Below are 16172 nucleotides of genomic sequence, written 5' to 3'. Positions count from 1 at the left end.
TAAGGCAGCATGTGGATGCGTCTCATGTATCCAGGCGGCTGGAATGTCTATTTATAGTGTAACTGGAATAGAAGTCGCAACTCTTAGAACAGAGCAAGACATGATCTGGGAATGGACATGGTAGACCGTTCACTGTCTCTCAGTGTGAAGAACAGGGCAGTAAAACACATTTAAGGCTGGAAGGACAGTGGAAAATCAAGATGCCTGTAAACCAGACTCGATCCAGGGCGAGGGACCGAAACAATGTGCTGAACAGACCCGAGTTTATGTCTCTAAATCAGCCGTTAAAGAGCGGTGGCGCGGAAGCTCGCGGCACTGCGCGGAGGCCGTCGCAGAGACAGCAGCAAAATCAACACCAGCCAGGCGAAAATGCGCAGAACGAGTCGCCCGAGAACAATAAAGAAAAGAAGGAATTACCAGAAGAAGACTGCATGCAGCTTAACCCCTCATTTAAAGGCATCGCTATGAACTCTCTTCTGGCCATTGATATTTGTTTGTCTAAGCGGCTCGGTGTGTGCGCGTACCCCACATCGTCGTGGGGAAGCGTGCGCTCTATGGTCAAGCTGCTCGCGCTCACTGGCCATGGCATCCCGTGGATCTTCGGTACAATTTTGTGTCTTACAAGAAGCAACACGTTGGCAGGTCAAGAGGTATTGGTCAATTTGCTGCTAGGTGAGTTGTAACGCTTTTCTGATAAGGAGTAATATACTGAAGCTCTTGAAGAACGTCCGGATGTGTCACAGTCTAAAAATGTGGGCGGCTATATAAACATTAGGCTACTATTTTGGTCAAACACATGCTACTTGGATTGAAAAATGTCTTCCTCTAAAGTAAACCAACCGCAGACCTTCTTGTCGAATGTCTAGTAAAACAGTTGATATTATTGTTAAATCCTTACAATTACTTAGGCTAAGGATAATTTATTGTCTACTAATTTAGGACAATTTAAATAAATACATTTTTGGATAATTCCAGTGTATGTAATGTTAAATGTATTTGTATTTTTGAAGCTCTGTCTGAAAGATATTTAAATGTGATGTAAACGATTTCTGGGATTAAAATGACATTCAAAATAATTATGTATAATTGAGAATCCTGTGAAGAGCATTTGTTTTTGGAGTGAATTTGAAACCACATTGTGCTCACACGGAGGGTTTTTAGCGACTTGTGGGGATGCTGTTGGGTTTGTAGGTCAGTGGATAAGGGAATACAAGGAAATGTGTTCTGACTGATGTGACAGTTCATTGCACGCTGGCATAAAGAAAAGCTTTTCATTTCAATGCTATAATTTATTAATGGTGCTTGCCTATAGGCAAAGCAACATTAGTGTTATTGCTCATACTTATTATTATTCTTCTTCTTCTTCTTCTTCCACTTTTTTTTCGTCTCGCTACTCCTCCCGCAGTTTTTGTCACAGACCCATGAATGAGGTGTCAAAACGTGCGGCCTATTTGGGAATGGTGTGCTATGACGTTTACAAGCGATCGGGGGTGCGGTGTTCGCCCCACGGGCGAAATAGCGGCGAAAAAAAACGCATAGACTTACATTGAAAAAAACGTAAAACGCCTCATAGCTCAGAGCGAGGATTTCGTAGAAATGTGAAATTTACGACATTTGAAGAGGCTGGCAGGCTCTTTAAGAATATACCTCACAATGGGGTAAAAGTTGCACCCCTGGGGGGCAGGAGCGGCCCAAAGTTTTCCCATTCATTGTCTATGGCATAGGACGGCCCATGAAATGGGCCGTCCTACACCATAGTAAGCGATTTTGTATTGAACACAACTCTGGATCACAGTGTCATAGAGACAAGGGGGCGGGCTCATTTTACTCAGACGACCAATCAGTCTCTCAGGATCATTGTGAAGCTATCAGGCCACGCCCCTAGCAACCATTTAGAGCACCTTAGCAACAAGTTCCATAGACTTCCATTGAAAGAGATCAAATGGATATCTCTGGATAGAAGAGTCATAGAAACATGAGGGTGGTCTCGTTTGACTCAGGGCAGCAAACAGCCAATCATGAATCACATCAACACTTCCTAGCCCCTCCCTAGCAACCATTGTCGAGCCCCTTAGCAACCAAAATTCACAGACTCATAGCTCAGAGCAAGGATGTCGCAGAAATGTGTAATTTGGCACATTTAAAGAGACTGGCAGGCTCTGTAAGAACATACCACACAATGGGGTAAAAGTTGCACCCCTGGGGGGCAGGAGGGGCCCAAAGTTGCCCCAATTAAGTACTATGGTGTAGGACAGCCCATGAAATGGGCTGTCCTACACCATAGTAAGCGATATTCTATTGAACATAACTCAGGATCACATTTGATGAGGCTGGTAGGCTCTGTAACAACATACCACACAATGGGGTAAAAGTTGCACCCCTGGGGGGCAGGAGGGGCCCAAAGTTGCCCCAATGAAGTACTATGGTGTAGGACAGCCCATGAAATGGGCTGTCCTACACCATAGTAAGCGATATTCTATTGAACATAACTCAGGATCACATTTGATGAGGCTGGTAGGCTCTGTAACAACATACCACACAATGGGGTAAAAGTTGCACCCCTGGGGGGCAGGACCGGCCCAAAGCTGCCCCATTCACGTACTATGGTGCAGGACAGCCCATGAAATGGGCTGTCCTACACCATAGAAACCGCATTTGTATTGAACATAACTCTGGATCACAGTGTCATAGAGACAAGGGGGCGGGCTCATTTTACTCAGACGACCAATCAGTCTCTCAGGATCATTATGAAGCTTTCAAGCCACGCCCTAGCAACCATTTAGAGCTCCTTAGCAACAAGCTCCATAGACTTCCATTGAAAGACATCAAAGGGATATCTCAGGATATAAGTGTCATAGAAACATGAGGGTGGGCTCGTTTGAATCGGGGCAGCAAACAGCCAATCCCGAATCACCTCAACACTTCCTAGCCCCTCCCTAGCAACCATTGTCGAGGACCTTAGCAACCAAAATCCAGACAGGGATATATTCCATTCTGAATGTCACAGAGACGTGGGAGTTGGTTTATATCATTCATACTGACAAGCAGCCTTTGGAGTTTCATGATTGGCAGCTGCCAAGCCACTCCCTAGCAACAAAAGAGAGTACCCTAGCAACCATTTTGCAAGACCTATATCTCTGCATTAAAACATCGTATAGAGATGGGGGTTAGTTTATACATTCACACTGACTTTGGAGCTTCATGATTGGCAAATGCCAAGACACTCCCTAGCAACCAAACAGATTACCCTAGCAACCGTTTTGCAAGGCGTATATCTCTGCATCAGAACATCGTATAGAGATGGGGTTTGGCTCTTTTGACTCATGCTAGCAAACAGGACTTGCTACATGCTACACATGCTAGCAGTTAATAGCTACATGCTAATATTGATTAGCTAAGTGCTAAATCACGCCAATAAAATGCTACAAACACCATAATAACCATCTGTGACAACTACCAACCACCTAGTAACACCATAGCAACTACCCAGAATACCCTAGCAACTGCCTAGCAACCACCCAGAACACCCTAGCAACCGCCTAGCAACCACCCAGAACACCCTAGCAACCGCATAGCAACCACCTAGCAACCACCCAGAACACCCTAGCAACTGCCTAGCAACCAACCAGAACACCCTAGCAACCGCCTAGCAACCGCCTAGCAACCACCCAGAACACCCTAGCAACCGCCTAGCAACCACCCAGAACACCCTAGCAACCACCTAGCAACCACCCAGAACACCCTAGCAACCGCCTAGCAATCACCCAGAACACCCTAGCAACAGCCTAGAAACCACCCAGAAAACCCTAGCAACCACCTAGCAACCGCCTAGCAACCACCCAGAACACCCTAGCAACCGCCTAGCAACACCCTAGCAACCACCCAGAACACCCTAGCAACTGCCTTGCAACCACCCAGAACACCCTAGCAACCACCTAGAACACCCTAGCAACCACCTGAACAACATGAATAAGCCATATCTCAGCAGCAGAACATCGTACAGATATGGTTGTTGGCTCGTATGCAATCATGTACCACACTCTAGCATCCGAGTGTCGAGTTTTGCCACTGCAAGCACCATTCACATTTTCTTCTGGAAATGTACGTTCTAGTTATTTTTACTATAGGCTATACTCCTTTTATTTTACGTTGGGTTCCAAAACCCCAAAATTAATATTCTGTCATCATTTATTTCACCCTCATGCCATCACAGATGTGAATGACATTATTTCTTCTGCGGAACACATATGAAGATTTGAAGTAAAATATTTCAGGACTGTATAAGTTCATACAATGCAAGTAAACAATGACCAAAACTGTAAAGCTCCAAGAAACTCATGAATATTGTAAAGTTAATCCGAACGACTGGTTTAATCTGTCTCTGAAGTGAATTGAGTCAGTTCACTGTAAATCTTTATTGCAGTCTTCTTGGCGAATTCCTGATTTTAAACTTGGTTAGCATAGGCTAATACAGCTTTAATGATCAATTTTGCCTGAGATGTTATTATTATTATGTGGAGATACCAGCCTCCATGGCTCTGCCTCCAGTTTATTCATCACATGTAAGCCTCTCCTCCATTGACATCCTCTATCTCCTCCCCAGTGTACCACAGTGTTAAGATGTGCACATCTGTACGATGTTCAGCAAATGGGTGAAATCACGTAATTTCAATAGGAATCCATGTGATCTGGAATTTAGCCGGAGTGTGAAATATTTATCCACGCACACACTCCAACAGGTTCAAGATTTCTCAGATTTGCTGCGTGGGCCAACAGAAAGCTACTTGGCTTAAGCCTCCTTTGCTAGTTCTAACATGATGTTTTCGAATTAGTAATGGAGACACATTGGAAACATCTTTTGAACTAAGAGATTTGAATCTGAGGTGTAAGAAAGTAGTTCCACACACAAGAGGGGCTTTGATTTCTGAGGCCAAATAACACCCATGCTAATATATAGCCAAAAACATTCTTGCGAGTCTGATAATGCTTTAATAACGTTCATTTAACATCATTGTTTTACAGCTCTCTTTCTGGATGTGATGACTGTAGCAGGCATGCAGAAGTTGGTGAAGCGTAAAGGGCCTTGGGAAATGGCACACGGTTTCCTCGACTACCTGGCCATGGATATTTATTCTTTCCCAGCAGCACATGCAAGCCGAGCAGCCATGGTATCTAAATTCCTGTTAGCACACTTGGTGCTTGCAGTTCCTCTGCGTATTTTGCTTGTGTTATGGGCCTTCCTAGCTGGCACATCCCGTGTGTTTCTGGGTCACCACCATCTGACAGATGTCGGATGTGGCTTTGCCTTGGGATTCCTTCATTACAGTTTAGTGGAGATGGTGTGGCTGTCTTCCAACACTTGCCAGACTCTAATATCCATAGGAACGTTCAACTGGAGCCCCCTCTACTGATCATTGCGGGATTTCAAAAGCCGCTGCATGTTTTTTCTTTTCTTCTTTTTTCAGGTTAAGTGACTTCCGCCTATACTGAAAAGTGCATGACTGAAACATGTACTAAAAAAACGTACCCTATAAGTAGCACACATCTATTAGCTTGATTTGACCATTTCTTGTACCATTTCTGCCAAAGCAATATAAAGTTTGGAGAAACGCATCAGGTGCACAGTTCCCTTTCGTTTTAAGAGAAAGGATGTTGATGCAAGTATTTTTTTTTTTTACTGTCAACGTTGATTAAAGGCCAAATCACTATGTGTGATTTATATCAATTGGCTAATGGATTTTATTGATCACAGTAAGTGAGCGAAACATTTGCTCAGGGACTTTATCAAGCAGCATAATGAGTCATTTCAGATTTCTATTTTCTTGGAATTGTATGTGATTTTCTGAATATTGACAATGTATTTGAGAAATGTTGTAAATGAAACCACCATGGACTGTTTTACATTATATCATGGACTTTTTGGACTGTTTTGGTTGTCAAGAGTTTAAATTCGGTTGTCCTGACATTTCACGATACTCTGAATGCATCACATTTATATGAATGAAATTACTGAACCTTTCAAGCACATTTTTTCACTTTTACCAAAACTCGCAATGTTGTTTATATGAAATTTATGTTTTCATGTATGTTTTCAATCGTTGCAAGCCCCAGATGTGCCATTTTATATGATTTTCACCGCAGTGTTATAGGTGTGTGGGCCTACCATAAATAAAAGAATCCCTTCAATGAATTTGATACCTGATTGTTGTAAATCAAAAGTCTTTTATTGCTGTACAGATTGATTAAAAATATAAATGATACATAAATCAAACAAGTTGTACTTCTTTTATCATCTTCCTTTATCAACAGTATTTATTGGTCATGAGTATAGGTTACTGTGTGTAAATGCAAGTGTGATTTCATTAAAGGGGTGGTATAATGCCCCTTTTTACATGATGTAAAATAAGTCTCTGATGTCCCCAGAGTGTGTATGTGAAGTTTTAACTCAAAATACCCCACAGATAATTTTGTATAGCATGTTAAAATTGCCCCTTTTTGAGGGTAAGCACAAACGCATGGTTTTGTGTGTGTCCCTTTAAATGCAAATGAGCTGCTGCTCCCAGCAAAAAGGGCGGAGTTTTAAGAGCTTGTGTGTTACTGTTATCAGCTCGCAGACACACACTAAAATGTCAGAAACTGTTCTGACTTTTGTTCAAACCGAAGTCGGACAATGATGGAGAGACTCGAGAAGAAGTGACAACATGTAGAATGGAACAGTACGTTTCTGAATGGTTAGTTAATGAATTTATGTAGCTGATGTGGAGTTAACTATCTTCAAGTCATTGATTAGCATATTCTGTCATGATACTCTATAAATCGCTATTGTGGGAACTGTTGTAAGATGCCTACAGAGTGACATGCTATTGCATTTGTGTAATGCACTGTATTGCAATATGGATGTGACAGCTTGAGCAGACTCCCAAATGTGCTCTACTACAGCAACTCTTTAGGCTTGTTCGACTTGAACCGGCGCTGCACAGACCGATCGGTTTATGACATCAAAGTACCGCGAGAGTGATTAGAGAGCAGACGGCTCCTTATGCTTTTGAAACAGTCCAGCGGTACTTTGATGTCATAAACCGATCGGTCTGTGCAGCTCCGGTTCAAGTCGAACAAGCCTTTCCTCTTCTTAACACTGCTTGCGTGTTCCCGGGGGTGGGTTTATGTAAATCTTAGGGTTAGTGATGTCACTAACCCAGATAGAATGTTGTGTAGTCCCTACCAGCCGTTTGTTGCAGTCCTTAAAAAGCAATTTCTGTGAAAGAAAATAGCTCCCTTTGCTTTGAACTTTGAGCGTCGTAACTTTGCAGATGTTGTTTTGGCTCAAACAGGGAACATTACACACTAATGAAAGTTAGAAAAGTGAAATTATAAGCAACCACCCTTTTAAAGGTAGGGTAGGCAATTTGTTTTATGTTATTCTGATTGAAGCTCTTTTCGCATCCTAATATCAATCAATAATAGAAGTAGTAACAAATGCATGATTTTATTTGGGCAAAATAAGAAAACAAAATGGCATCATGTTCCATATTTAAAGGGACAGTCATTTTCTTATTTTGCCCAAATAAAATCATACATTTGTTATCATATCATTATAGGTAGCCCAGCAGTTTTAGATATTCATCTCTGCATTTTTTGGCATGAAGAATAAAAAATAAAAAAAAGAAGTCATGATGCTTAAGGTAGGGTAGGCAATTTCGGAGCAGCTCCCACTCGCAAGCTGGCTTTGAAAGCATTGGATCCCACCCTCCCTTCAGAGCATCTCCAAAGCCACGCCTCCTTCAAAACACATGAACGTGCACAGCCAGAGCAGATTCAGCGTTACAAGACGGTGTTAAATTACCTCATGTCTCGAATCACTTTGTAAAATAAGATTAGGCCTATAAAATCTCAAGATTATCTTAAAAGCTGTTATGACAAGTAAACATCTGCAGACAAATGGAAATAGCCAAGCACCCAGGGAAAAACACGAGATGTTCTCCATTCATTTTATCCAATCAGAAAACCAATTGAGAGTTCGGGGACCTCTCTGATTGGTGGATCTCACATCGGGTCGTAAATACACACAATTCCATGGGTGCTTGGCCTTTTTGGTCACTTGCTATTATTATGCAGAAAACTGATCCTAGACCAGCAGTCTCAAGTCCGCGGCCAGGGGACTATGTTGGTAATGTAGCTATGGATGTATTTGGATGTATTTCACTGGCAGAAACATAAAACACCGCCTATGTTTGGACTGCTTGTTTTGCGTTAATGTTCGACAAAAGAGATCAAAGATATACAATGTATATTGAAATGGTTGCTTGATATCTCTGCAGCTGTTTTTGTCAGTCTCCCCACCCACTTTTTCCTTATAGCAGTGATCTGCCAGTGCATGACCCTGACTCAGCAGTCTATAAATACCAGCAGGGGTCAGTCTCTGAGTCCATGTTCTTGCTACTGACTATTAGAACCCCACTGCTCCTGTGACCTACACACGTGTAAATACTGCTCACTACTGACAGAGTTGATTTTATATTACATTTCATTCACTATTGAAAAATCACATGAAGTGTAATAAAAGTATAGCTATAGTGGAAGATGAAACGACTCGTTTGTCTACATTTTTTTTTTTTTTTTTTTTTTTAGCAAAATTCCATTGCAGATTAGGCAAAATTCTTTGTATGGTTTAAAGGTATTAAAGTTTAATTCTGTCAAACATACTATTGTTCTTTAAGATTACAAAAACAGTTACACAAAACGGCTCAAACACCTTAGCACCCTTTGATATTATTACAGCACTCCGTTTGTTTGGACAGGAGTCTATCTGTCGTGGTAGCGTGGTTAAGGAGGCGAAGAGAGGGTAGTTGCAGCAATACTTTTAATAAAAGAAAATGAAACAAAACTCTTATAAGCACCGGTAAATCACAGTAGGGAAGAGAAAACCACACTTACAATGCTTCTCATTTCTAATTAGAGCATTCTTGTTTTCGAGTCTCGGCTTCACCCCCCTTAGGATGCGAGGGAAGGCTGCAAGGAAAGTAAATGAGGACGGAGAAATCGAAGGAAAGCTTTTTGGAATATTCTTGCTCACTTGAGCATCAAGGATCTGCCCTTACGTTGTTGAAGTTTGGTTATTTATTAAATTAAATAATAATAATAATACAACAAGATGCCCTGTTGAAATATGTGAGATGTATGGTTTATTTAAACTGCAAGGTAAGGCGTAAATTAAAATTATTGTGACAGATGTGAAGGGGGAGGATAATTAATAGGCTACTTGCGTCAGGTTTTTTGACAAGAAACCTGTGCATTCTCGCTCATAGCTCCCCTGGAAGCTTCCTCACTCCTCGTTCCTCGCCTCCTAACGGTGCAATTAGAGGATTGAGATTTCCTTCAAGATGGCTTTCTTTTATCAGTTCCCGTGGGCTGGAGGAAAGAGGAGTGAGAAAACAAGGAAGCATGTATTTGAGTACTGAGAAGCACCCTATAATGCCGCAAGAACAGACAAAACATAAATGAACTAGAAGGCTGACCAAACTGACAAATAAACAAGACACAGGTGAGTAATGTAATCAGTAACCATAGAAACAAATGACATAATTGGAAACGAAGATACAGGAACTAAACAGAGAAGGAACACAGGAACCAAAGGGAACAGAAAACATTTATTGTATTTCATAAGCATTTTCAGGTTCCCCTACAGATTTGCCAGTGCCATTGTGTGTGTGTGTGTGTGTGTGTGTGTGTGTGTGTGTGTGTGTGTGTGTGTGTGTGTGTGTGTGTGTGTGTGTGTGTGTGTGTGTGTGTGTGAGTGTGTGTGTGTGTGAGTGTGTGTTTGTGTGTAAATAAAATAAATGAATAAATAAATGTATTTATTAATTAATTGAAAGAGATTCAACAACTCAATTAATAGGCATATAGCAGAAATGCTTATATTTATTGTATTATTAGACATTTAGACATTTTGTTGTCACTTAGTATTTACAGAGAGGGCAATGGCCATAATTAAACCCTCCCACTTGGTGTAAACTTTGAGTAGCCAATGAATTGACAAGTATAAATATAATTATCATAAAAATGTATTAGACCTTTATCAGAATGTAAAATTTCTCTGGAACAACATTTACAATCACTTATAATAATTGAATCAATTTATCTTTAGATTAAAATATAAAAAGACAAAAGCATTGACTAAGCATATACATATTAGTGAAAACAGCGAGTTTTAAAAGTAAAAAAAAAAAAAACTTTATAGAAAAAATAAATTGGTAACATGAGTTTTTTGATCATGGATCTTTTGTAAAAAAAAAAGAAAAGAAAAAAAGATCCATCCAAAAAAAAAAAAAGATTCTTGGTTCCATTGAAGCAGAATGTGCTATTTAAGTAAATGAGTAAGTACATATTTCATTCGAAATTGTTATGCTGCTAATATAATTTGTAACGAAGGCGAAAAAAACTTGCTATTCCATTGTTGTTGCGTCAGATGGCATGCAGGGCAAATTAAAAGCTTTGATCATCCATAATACACTCGGTTTGTGAAATATAAGACATAGATTAATATACAATTGAATGCTTACTCTCCAAACCTTTTTATAATACACTTGCTAGCAAAATGATACAAGTTAATACCATAGACTGTAAAAAAAAAAAACGATACACGTTAATACATACATGTTAAAGGGACTTGTTGACATATCTCATAGTGACGTATATCCGGTTTAGTTCACTAGCTAGCATAAAGACCGATAAAGACCTGCAGAGACGTGCTCGACGTGCTGTTGTTGTCTATCATCAAATATTTCTGCAAATAATTATCGACAACATGGCAGAGAGTGATTGGGATACAGTGACCGTTTTGAGGAAGAAGGGATCGGCTGCGCAGTCAAAGTCTAAGCAGGTAACGTTAACGTTATCTCATATACGTCTGTTATAATAACGGTAACGTTATAACGTTAGTTTGCTGACGTTATTAGTTCACGTTTGACCAACACATTGTTGCTGTGGCCTAACGTTATTTGTAAATATTTCGTTTCAAATAATGCGCAAAATATGTCCCAAAGCTTAAAATATCGGTCTGACAACAAACGCAACAGAAATACTATCGTGCTATTTCTTGTTGGATTAGCCAGTGTACGAAACGTGATGGACGCTATAATAATAGGCTACTTGTCATAAAAACAACAGCAGCTCAAAGCTGTACAATGTAGTTTTGGTTTACATAACACTAATAGTGCTTTTGTTTCAGGCTATAATTACTGCTCAGAGGAAGGGAGAGGAAGTCGAAACTTCTAAGAAATGTAAGAGCTTATAAACCTTTTGTATATAATCAATTTATATTCCCAATGGGATTCAATGAATAATCTATTTTTTTCAAGGGGCTGCTGGGCAAAATAAACAGCATGTTATAACCAAGAACACAGCCAAGCTGGACAGAGAGACAGAGGAGCTGAGCCACCAGAGAGTACCTCTTGAAGTGGGGAAAGTGATCCAGCTGGGCCGCCAGAATAAGGGCCTCACCCAGAAAGATCTGGCTACTGTGAGTATTTGCTGTCGTGAGAGACTCACTTCAGAGCTGAAAAAGTCTCAAGAAATGCGTAAAGGTGTGGAAAACTGTGTGTAAGGGGGAGAGGAGACAGCTACAAAAACAAAACAAAAAACAGACGTGGCGAGTGTTAAACTCATCGCATCATTCCGTGCTGAAACAGCTCTCATGCGCAGTTATTACATATTAAATATTGTTACAGTCATGTTGTCCATGTGTTTGTAGTCAAACTCCAGGTCTTAACGCATCTCGGGGAAAATGCATTGGAAACCAGCATTTATGACCCATGTTTCTAATCAATGAGGAAAGACAAATGCGACAGAAGTGCTGCTGTCTCAATTATCTTATATAGGCCTAATATTATATTTCTGCACTACAGTGCAGTAATTGGATTGAATGAGCTCTTTGTCATGAATAAATGCAGAGAAAATGCTCAGAAGCGGATTACGTCACTTTGTTCGTACTGGAGCCCTGGCAGCCAATCACCACTCCGGATCATTGCTTTTAAAACTGAAAGTATGAAATTGATAAAAAAAAAATGCAAAAAAGTTTTTGAGTACGTTTAGTGTTTTCAGCGATGTGCAGCCTGTACATATGTTCACATCTCAAAACATTTCTTTCATGACCCTTTAAAGTCCGGCCTATAACCAAACTTACTGTATGATTCATCTTTTAAAGTCACCATGAATTCAAAATAGAATTTTTATAGAAAAAACGATTTGTCTGTGTACATAATTTTTTTAAGAATTCATGTGCCTTTGTAATCTTTAATGAAAGATCCCCACTTGCAACGGCAACTCTTCTGATGATGTGTTTACTGATGGGAGAGCAGGACAACCTTGATCTAATGTCCCAATCAATTCCAGATGGACAAAACCAAGTCCCGCCTCACTTTTTTCTTGTTCCAGAAGCTGTGTCACAATATGGAAGAAACACTTCCATTTGGTTTCATGCGACTTAAACTTATAATTGTGTTTCTTGCAGAAAATAAATGAGAAGCCACAGATCATCGCGGAGTATGAATGTGGAAAGGCCATCCCCAATAACCAAGTCATGGGGAAGATTGAGCGAGCCATTGGTAGGATTTTGTCATTTTATCATTCATTATTACACAATAGCTTATTTGCTTCCTGGCTGTGTTTATGCATTCAAATATGACATTTATTTGTGCTTGTATAATTCAGCAAAATAAAAAAACTGCTTGCATCATGGTCTCATAGACTCTTGACTTTATACTGGCCTATCATGTGGGTGCAGCATCGTGCAAATTGTGTATATATATATATATACTGTATCATGCATATTTTTTTAAATACCAGTGACACTGTAGGTGCCGTATTTGTGATTTGTAATATATTCTGCAACTTAAAGTGTCTGACAATGGGAAAACCAATCGATTAGATGTCGTTTTTTCTTTTTTTTTTAAATAGGCCTACTCCTCAATAGTCTACGAGAAGAGGTTTAGTCGACCAAATTTTAACTAGTCGGTTAGTTGCAGAAGAAAAAAACCCAGAGGAAGTGGTGAAGTCACACAGTCAGTGATGGACAGAACATAACACGGCTGGTCCATGTGGTAATTACAGTATGTCAGGGCGGAAATCCAAATGTTCACCTTATCAATTCGTCGACCTAACTATGACTTGCATTTTATTTTCCTAATAACAGAGGACATAACTTAAAATACTCAATTTTTGTTCATGCAGATAAAAGACAACATTCAAAACTGTAAAATGTCTTTTATTTGTGTTCAACTTTGTAATTTTGTAAAATAAAGAATACAAACAGGCTGCGCTTTCTGCCATCGCTTTCATACAAAATACGCTTTCTGCCATCTGTCTCGGAGCGCATCACAAAAATGGACCGAAACTCAGCGTATTCTTGCCTCACAAACATGAGAAATATGTCTATATAGATATATTTAAGTGACTTTTAAATGAACCAATTCAAAAAAAAAAAAAAAAAAATCTTATTTAATCATTTGTATAAAACATCCATTTCTCTGTATACCATAGAGATGGAGAGTCAGGACCGCCAAAAACATCTTTGCAGCTGACACTGACTCAGAAAACACTAGTTTATTGATAAATTATTAAAAGCTTTATGTGTGCGCTTGAGTGCTTAGTTTATAGGCCTATTTAAAAAAACTCAATATTATGATTGGGTATTTCTTTGTAATGTAGAACAATGTTAGCATTATTACATGTAATATTATAAATATACAGGTAATATTATTTCTCAGCACTGAAACTCAAACATTTTTTTGATGCCATCACCCAGTATATATTTAAGTAATTAAATTCATATAATAAACGTGCGATTAGTCGACTGTTGGCTTAAATGAGTGACGACTAGTCGATTAGAAAAATCTTTAGTCGGGGCAGCCCTATTTTGTTAAATGGTTTTTGTCAAAGGTTTTTAAAATAAGTATCTTATGCTCACAAAGGCTGCATTTATTTGATTTAAAAAAATACAGTAAAAGCCGTTATATTGTGAAATATTACAACTGTTTTACATTTTAATATATGCAAAGATGTAATTTATTCATTTGATGGCAAAGCTGAATTTCCAGTAGCCTTTATTCCAGACTTCAGTGTCACATGATACTTCAGAAATCATTTTAAAACGCTGATTTGGTGTTCAAGAAACTACTCCTCCTCCTCAAAAAATAAATAAAAACGTACTGACCCCAAACTTTATACAGTACTGTAGATCATTTTTAACATTTGCCAAAATGACTAGCAATAATTTTGGTGCAAAACAAAGTAATTACAGCATTTAATTTTAAGTTGCAATCATTTAAAAGAGAACAAACATTGTTCAACTCTTTTGTCGATTGTTTTCCTCATTTTTAACACATTCACTCTTTCACTTTTAGGTCTTAAGTTGCGTGGAAGAGAAATTGGGCTGCCTCTTGATGCCGGCCCTAAGAAGAAATGAGTACAAAATCCTCGAAAGATCCACCATCTACTGAAACATCCCAGTAGTTATATGATCTTTTCAGCCGGTCTTTATTAATTGCTGCATCACTTCATATTTTCTCAATTCAATTGGTGGACTATACATGCTCATATTGACGGCTACACAAAAGGCTTATTATCTAACGTTTTATGTCAGATGATGAAGACTTTGATTTTATTTTTATTTTATTTTTAGCTTGCTCACTGCTTTGAAATAAAAACATATTTCTATGTCTGACTAAGTTGTCTTCTAACTGATGCTGCATTCTTTTTTTCAGGTGATGGAATTCATGAAACTTATTATTTTTAGAGTATTGGGAATTTGATTTGTTAAAATGGCCAGTTTAATACTTGGTTGTTTATAATATAAAAAATAGCTTGTACTTTGTAAATTAACCCAAATTCATTACTCATAACTCATTAGCCAAATGACGTCCAGCTCCACCTCTCTGGACGTCTTGGGTTGAGCTTGACCTAGTCCATCTCCACCTCTGTAGATGTTTTGGGTTGAGCTTGACCTAATCCAGCTCCACCTCTGTGGATCTAATGGGTGGAGGTGGGATAGTGCTATGGGTTGGACCTTCTAGCTCCACTCATCACGCCCAAATTACATCTAGAGGGGGAGCTGGACCTTACGCTCCACCCATGGCTCTGCAGTGAGCAGCCTCAATGAACCAGCACACGGAACCATGAAACATCTCATGGTTGCAAGTCGGACTCGCATTCAAGCGGACGTTGTTGCCACAAGCAGCCGCTGGCGTTGTCTGCTATTTTTCTCCCTCTCTCTCTCGAATTGCTCTACAAGGAAGCTGTGAAATGTTGAACAAATATGAATAATAACGTTACTACTGAAGACCACTCATGAAGCTAATTTGTAATATAATTCACCTATTATCACTGCTAACTGCATAAGTCAACAAAATGCAGAGGGGATTAGCACCGTTTAAGTGTCATTTTGATCATGCGCAACTGGTGAAAACAAGTGGCTTTTCTCCCTACATCAAACTTTTCGCTACGGAACTTTGGAGCATTTTTTTAACGGCGTGATCAAAACTAAGACGACACTTGAGATGATCACCTTCTTCGTGCGAGATTTAACAAGACGTCTTCCCGCACCTCATCGTTCCTCGCAATGACGGAGCGCTATCCTTTAGCCGAGAAGGCGATGTCGGAGGGCTACGCTCGGCTCCGGTTCAGGGACACGTCTCTGCTGATTTGGCAACAGCAACAGCTGGATCTGGAGAAAGCGCCTCCGACCAGTTACCTGAGCCGCAGTCAGAGCTCGTGGTACAGCCAGTATGGCAACCAGGCAGTTGTGGTCCAAGACAAAACAAGACTGAAAGACTCTGACAGCACTGGACAGTCCCGGATTTGTGCTGTTATGTGATGGTGTTATTCTTGTTGTGACTACAACACACATTTGAGTGTTTCTGTCCAGTCAAAAATACTGTAATTTGTCCGTATATGTCATTATTCAGACAGTCTGGTGGGCAAGTCTACACCGCGTGCTTCATGAACAAAGCATCAGTATTTTTAAAGTTCAACAGCAGTATAGCTTGAGGAACATTTCCTGCTTAGTTACAGACGAACGAGTACCAAATCTCAATTTAATACCATGTTATTCTCAGAAAAGGGACCACATGTATTTTATCTCTTGGGATATCCTAATTTAAAGTGCGCATGCCTTTATT

The 16172-nt window shown here is 39.6% G+C and overlaps 3 protein-coding genes across 3 annotated transcripts; all 3 read left to right on the top strand.

The window, feature by feature from the left end:
* Positions 1–26: 26 nt before the first annotated feature.
* On the top strand, positions 27–6269 carry plpp7a (phospholipid phosphatase 7a (inactive)). Its single transcript, XM_079607856.1, has 2 exons — positions 27–672; positions 5023–6269. Exons 1-2 carry the CDS (start codon positions 201–203, stop codon positions 5409–5411), a joined length of 861 nt encoding a protein of 286 aa, XP_079463982.1. The 5' UTR covers positions 27–200; the 3' UTR covers positions 5412–6269.
* A 4419-nt stretch (positions 6270–10688) lies between these two features.
* On the top strand, positions 10689–14712 carry edf1 (endothelial differentiation-related factor 1). The gene is made up of 5 exons (XM_079606635.1): positions 10689–10879; positions 11228–11279; positions 11358–11518; positions 12509–12602; positions 14400–14712. The coding sequence occupies exons 1-5, from the start codon at positions 10805–10807 to the stop codon at positions 14459–14461; spliced, it is 444 nt and encodes a 147-aa protein (XP_079462761.1). The 5' UTR covers positions 10689–10804; the 3' UTR covers positions 14462–14712.
* A 767-nt stretch (positions 14713–15479) lies between these two features.
* brd3os (BRD3 opposite strand) lies at positions 15480–16011 on the top strand. Its single transcript, XM_079606636.1, has one exon. The coding sequence runs from the start codon at positions 15614–15616 to the stop codon at positions 15866–15868; it is 255 nt and encodes an 84-aa protein (XP_079462762.1). The 5' UTR covers positions 15480–15613; the 3' UTR covers positions 15869–16011.
* Positions 16012–16172: the final 161 nt, after the last annotated feature.

The sequence above is a fragment of the Phoxinus phoxinus genome (genome assembly GCF_949152265.1).
Source record: "Phoxinus phoxinus genome assembly, chromosome: 3".
In the NCBI taxonomy this organism is placed as follows: domain Eukaryota; kingdom Metazoa; phylum Chordata; class Actinopteri; order Cypriniformes; family Leuciscidae; genus Phoxinus; species Phoxinus phoxinus.
Note: the sequence above shows the minus strand (reverse complement) of the source record. Positions and strands in the feature narration are given on the sequence as shown.

Excerpts from the sequence above, each read along its gene's own strand:
- plpp7a (XM_079607856.1), top strand. The coding sequence starts at position 201 with ATGCCTGTAAACCAGACTCGATCCAGGGCGAGGGACCGAAACAATGTG. Across the intron at positions 673-5,022 it reads ATTGGTCAATTTGCTGCTAG|CTCTCTTTCTGGATGTGATG; the intron begins GTGAGTTGTAAC and ends ATTGTTTTACAG.
- edf1 (XM_079606635.1), top strand. The coding sequence starts at position 10,805 with ATGGCAGAGAGTGATTGGGATACAGTGACCGTTTTGAGGAAGAAGGGA. Across the intron at positions 10,880-11,227 it reads CGCAGTCAAAGTCTAAGCAG|GCTATAATTACTGCTCAGAG; the intron begins GTAACGTTAACG and ends CTTTTGTTTCAG. Across the intron at positions 11,280-11,357 it reads AGTCGAAACTTCTAAGAAAT|GGGCTGCTGGGCAAAATAAA; the intron begins GTAAGAGCTTAT and ends ATTTTTTTCAAG.
- brd3os (XM_079606636.1), top strand. The coding sequence starts at position 15,614 with ATGACGGAGCGCTATCCTTTAGCCGAGAAGGCGATGTCGGAGGGCTAC.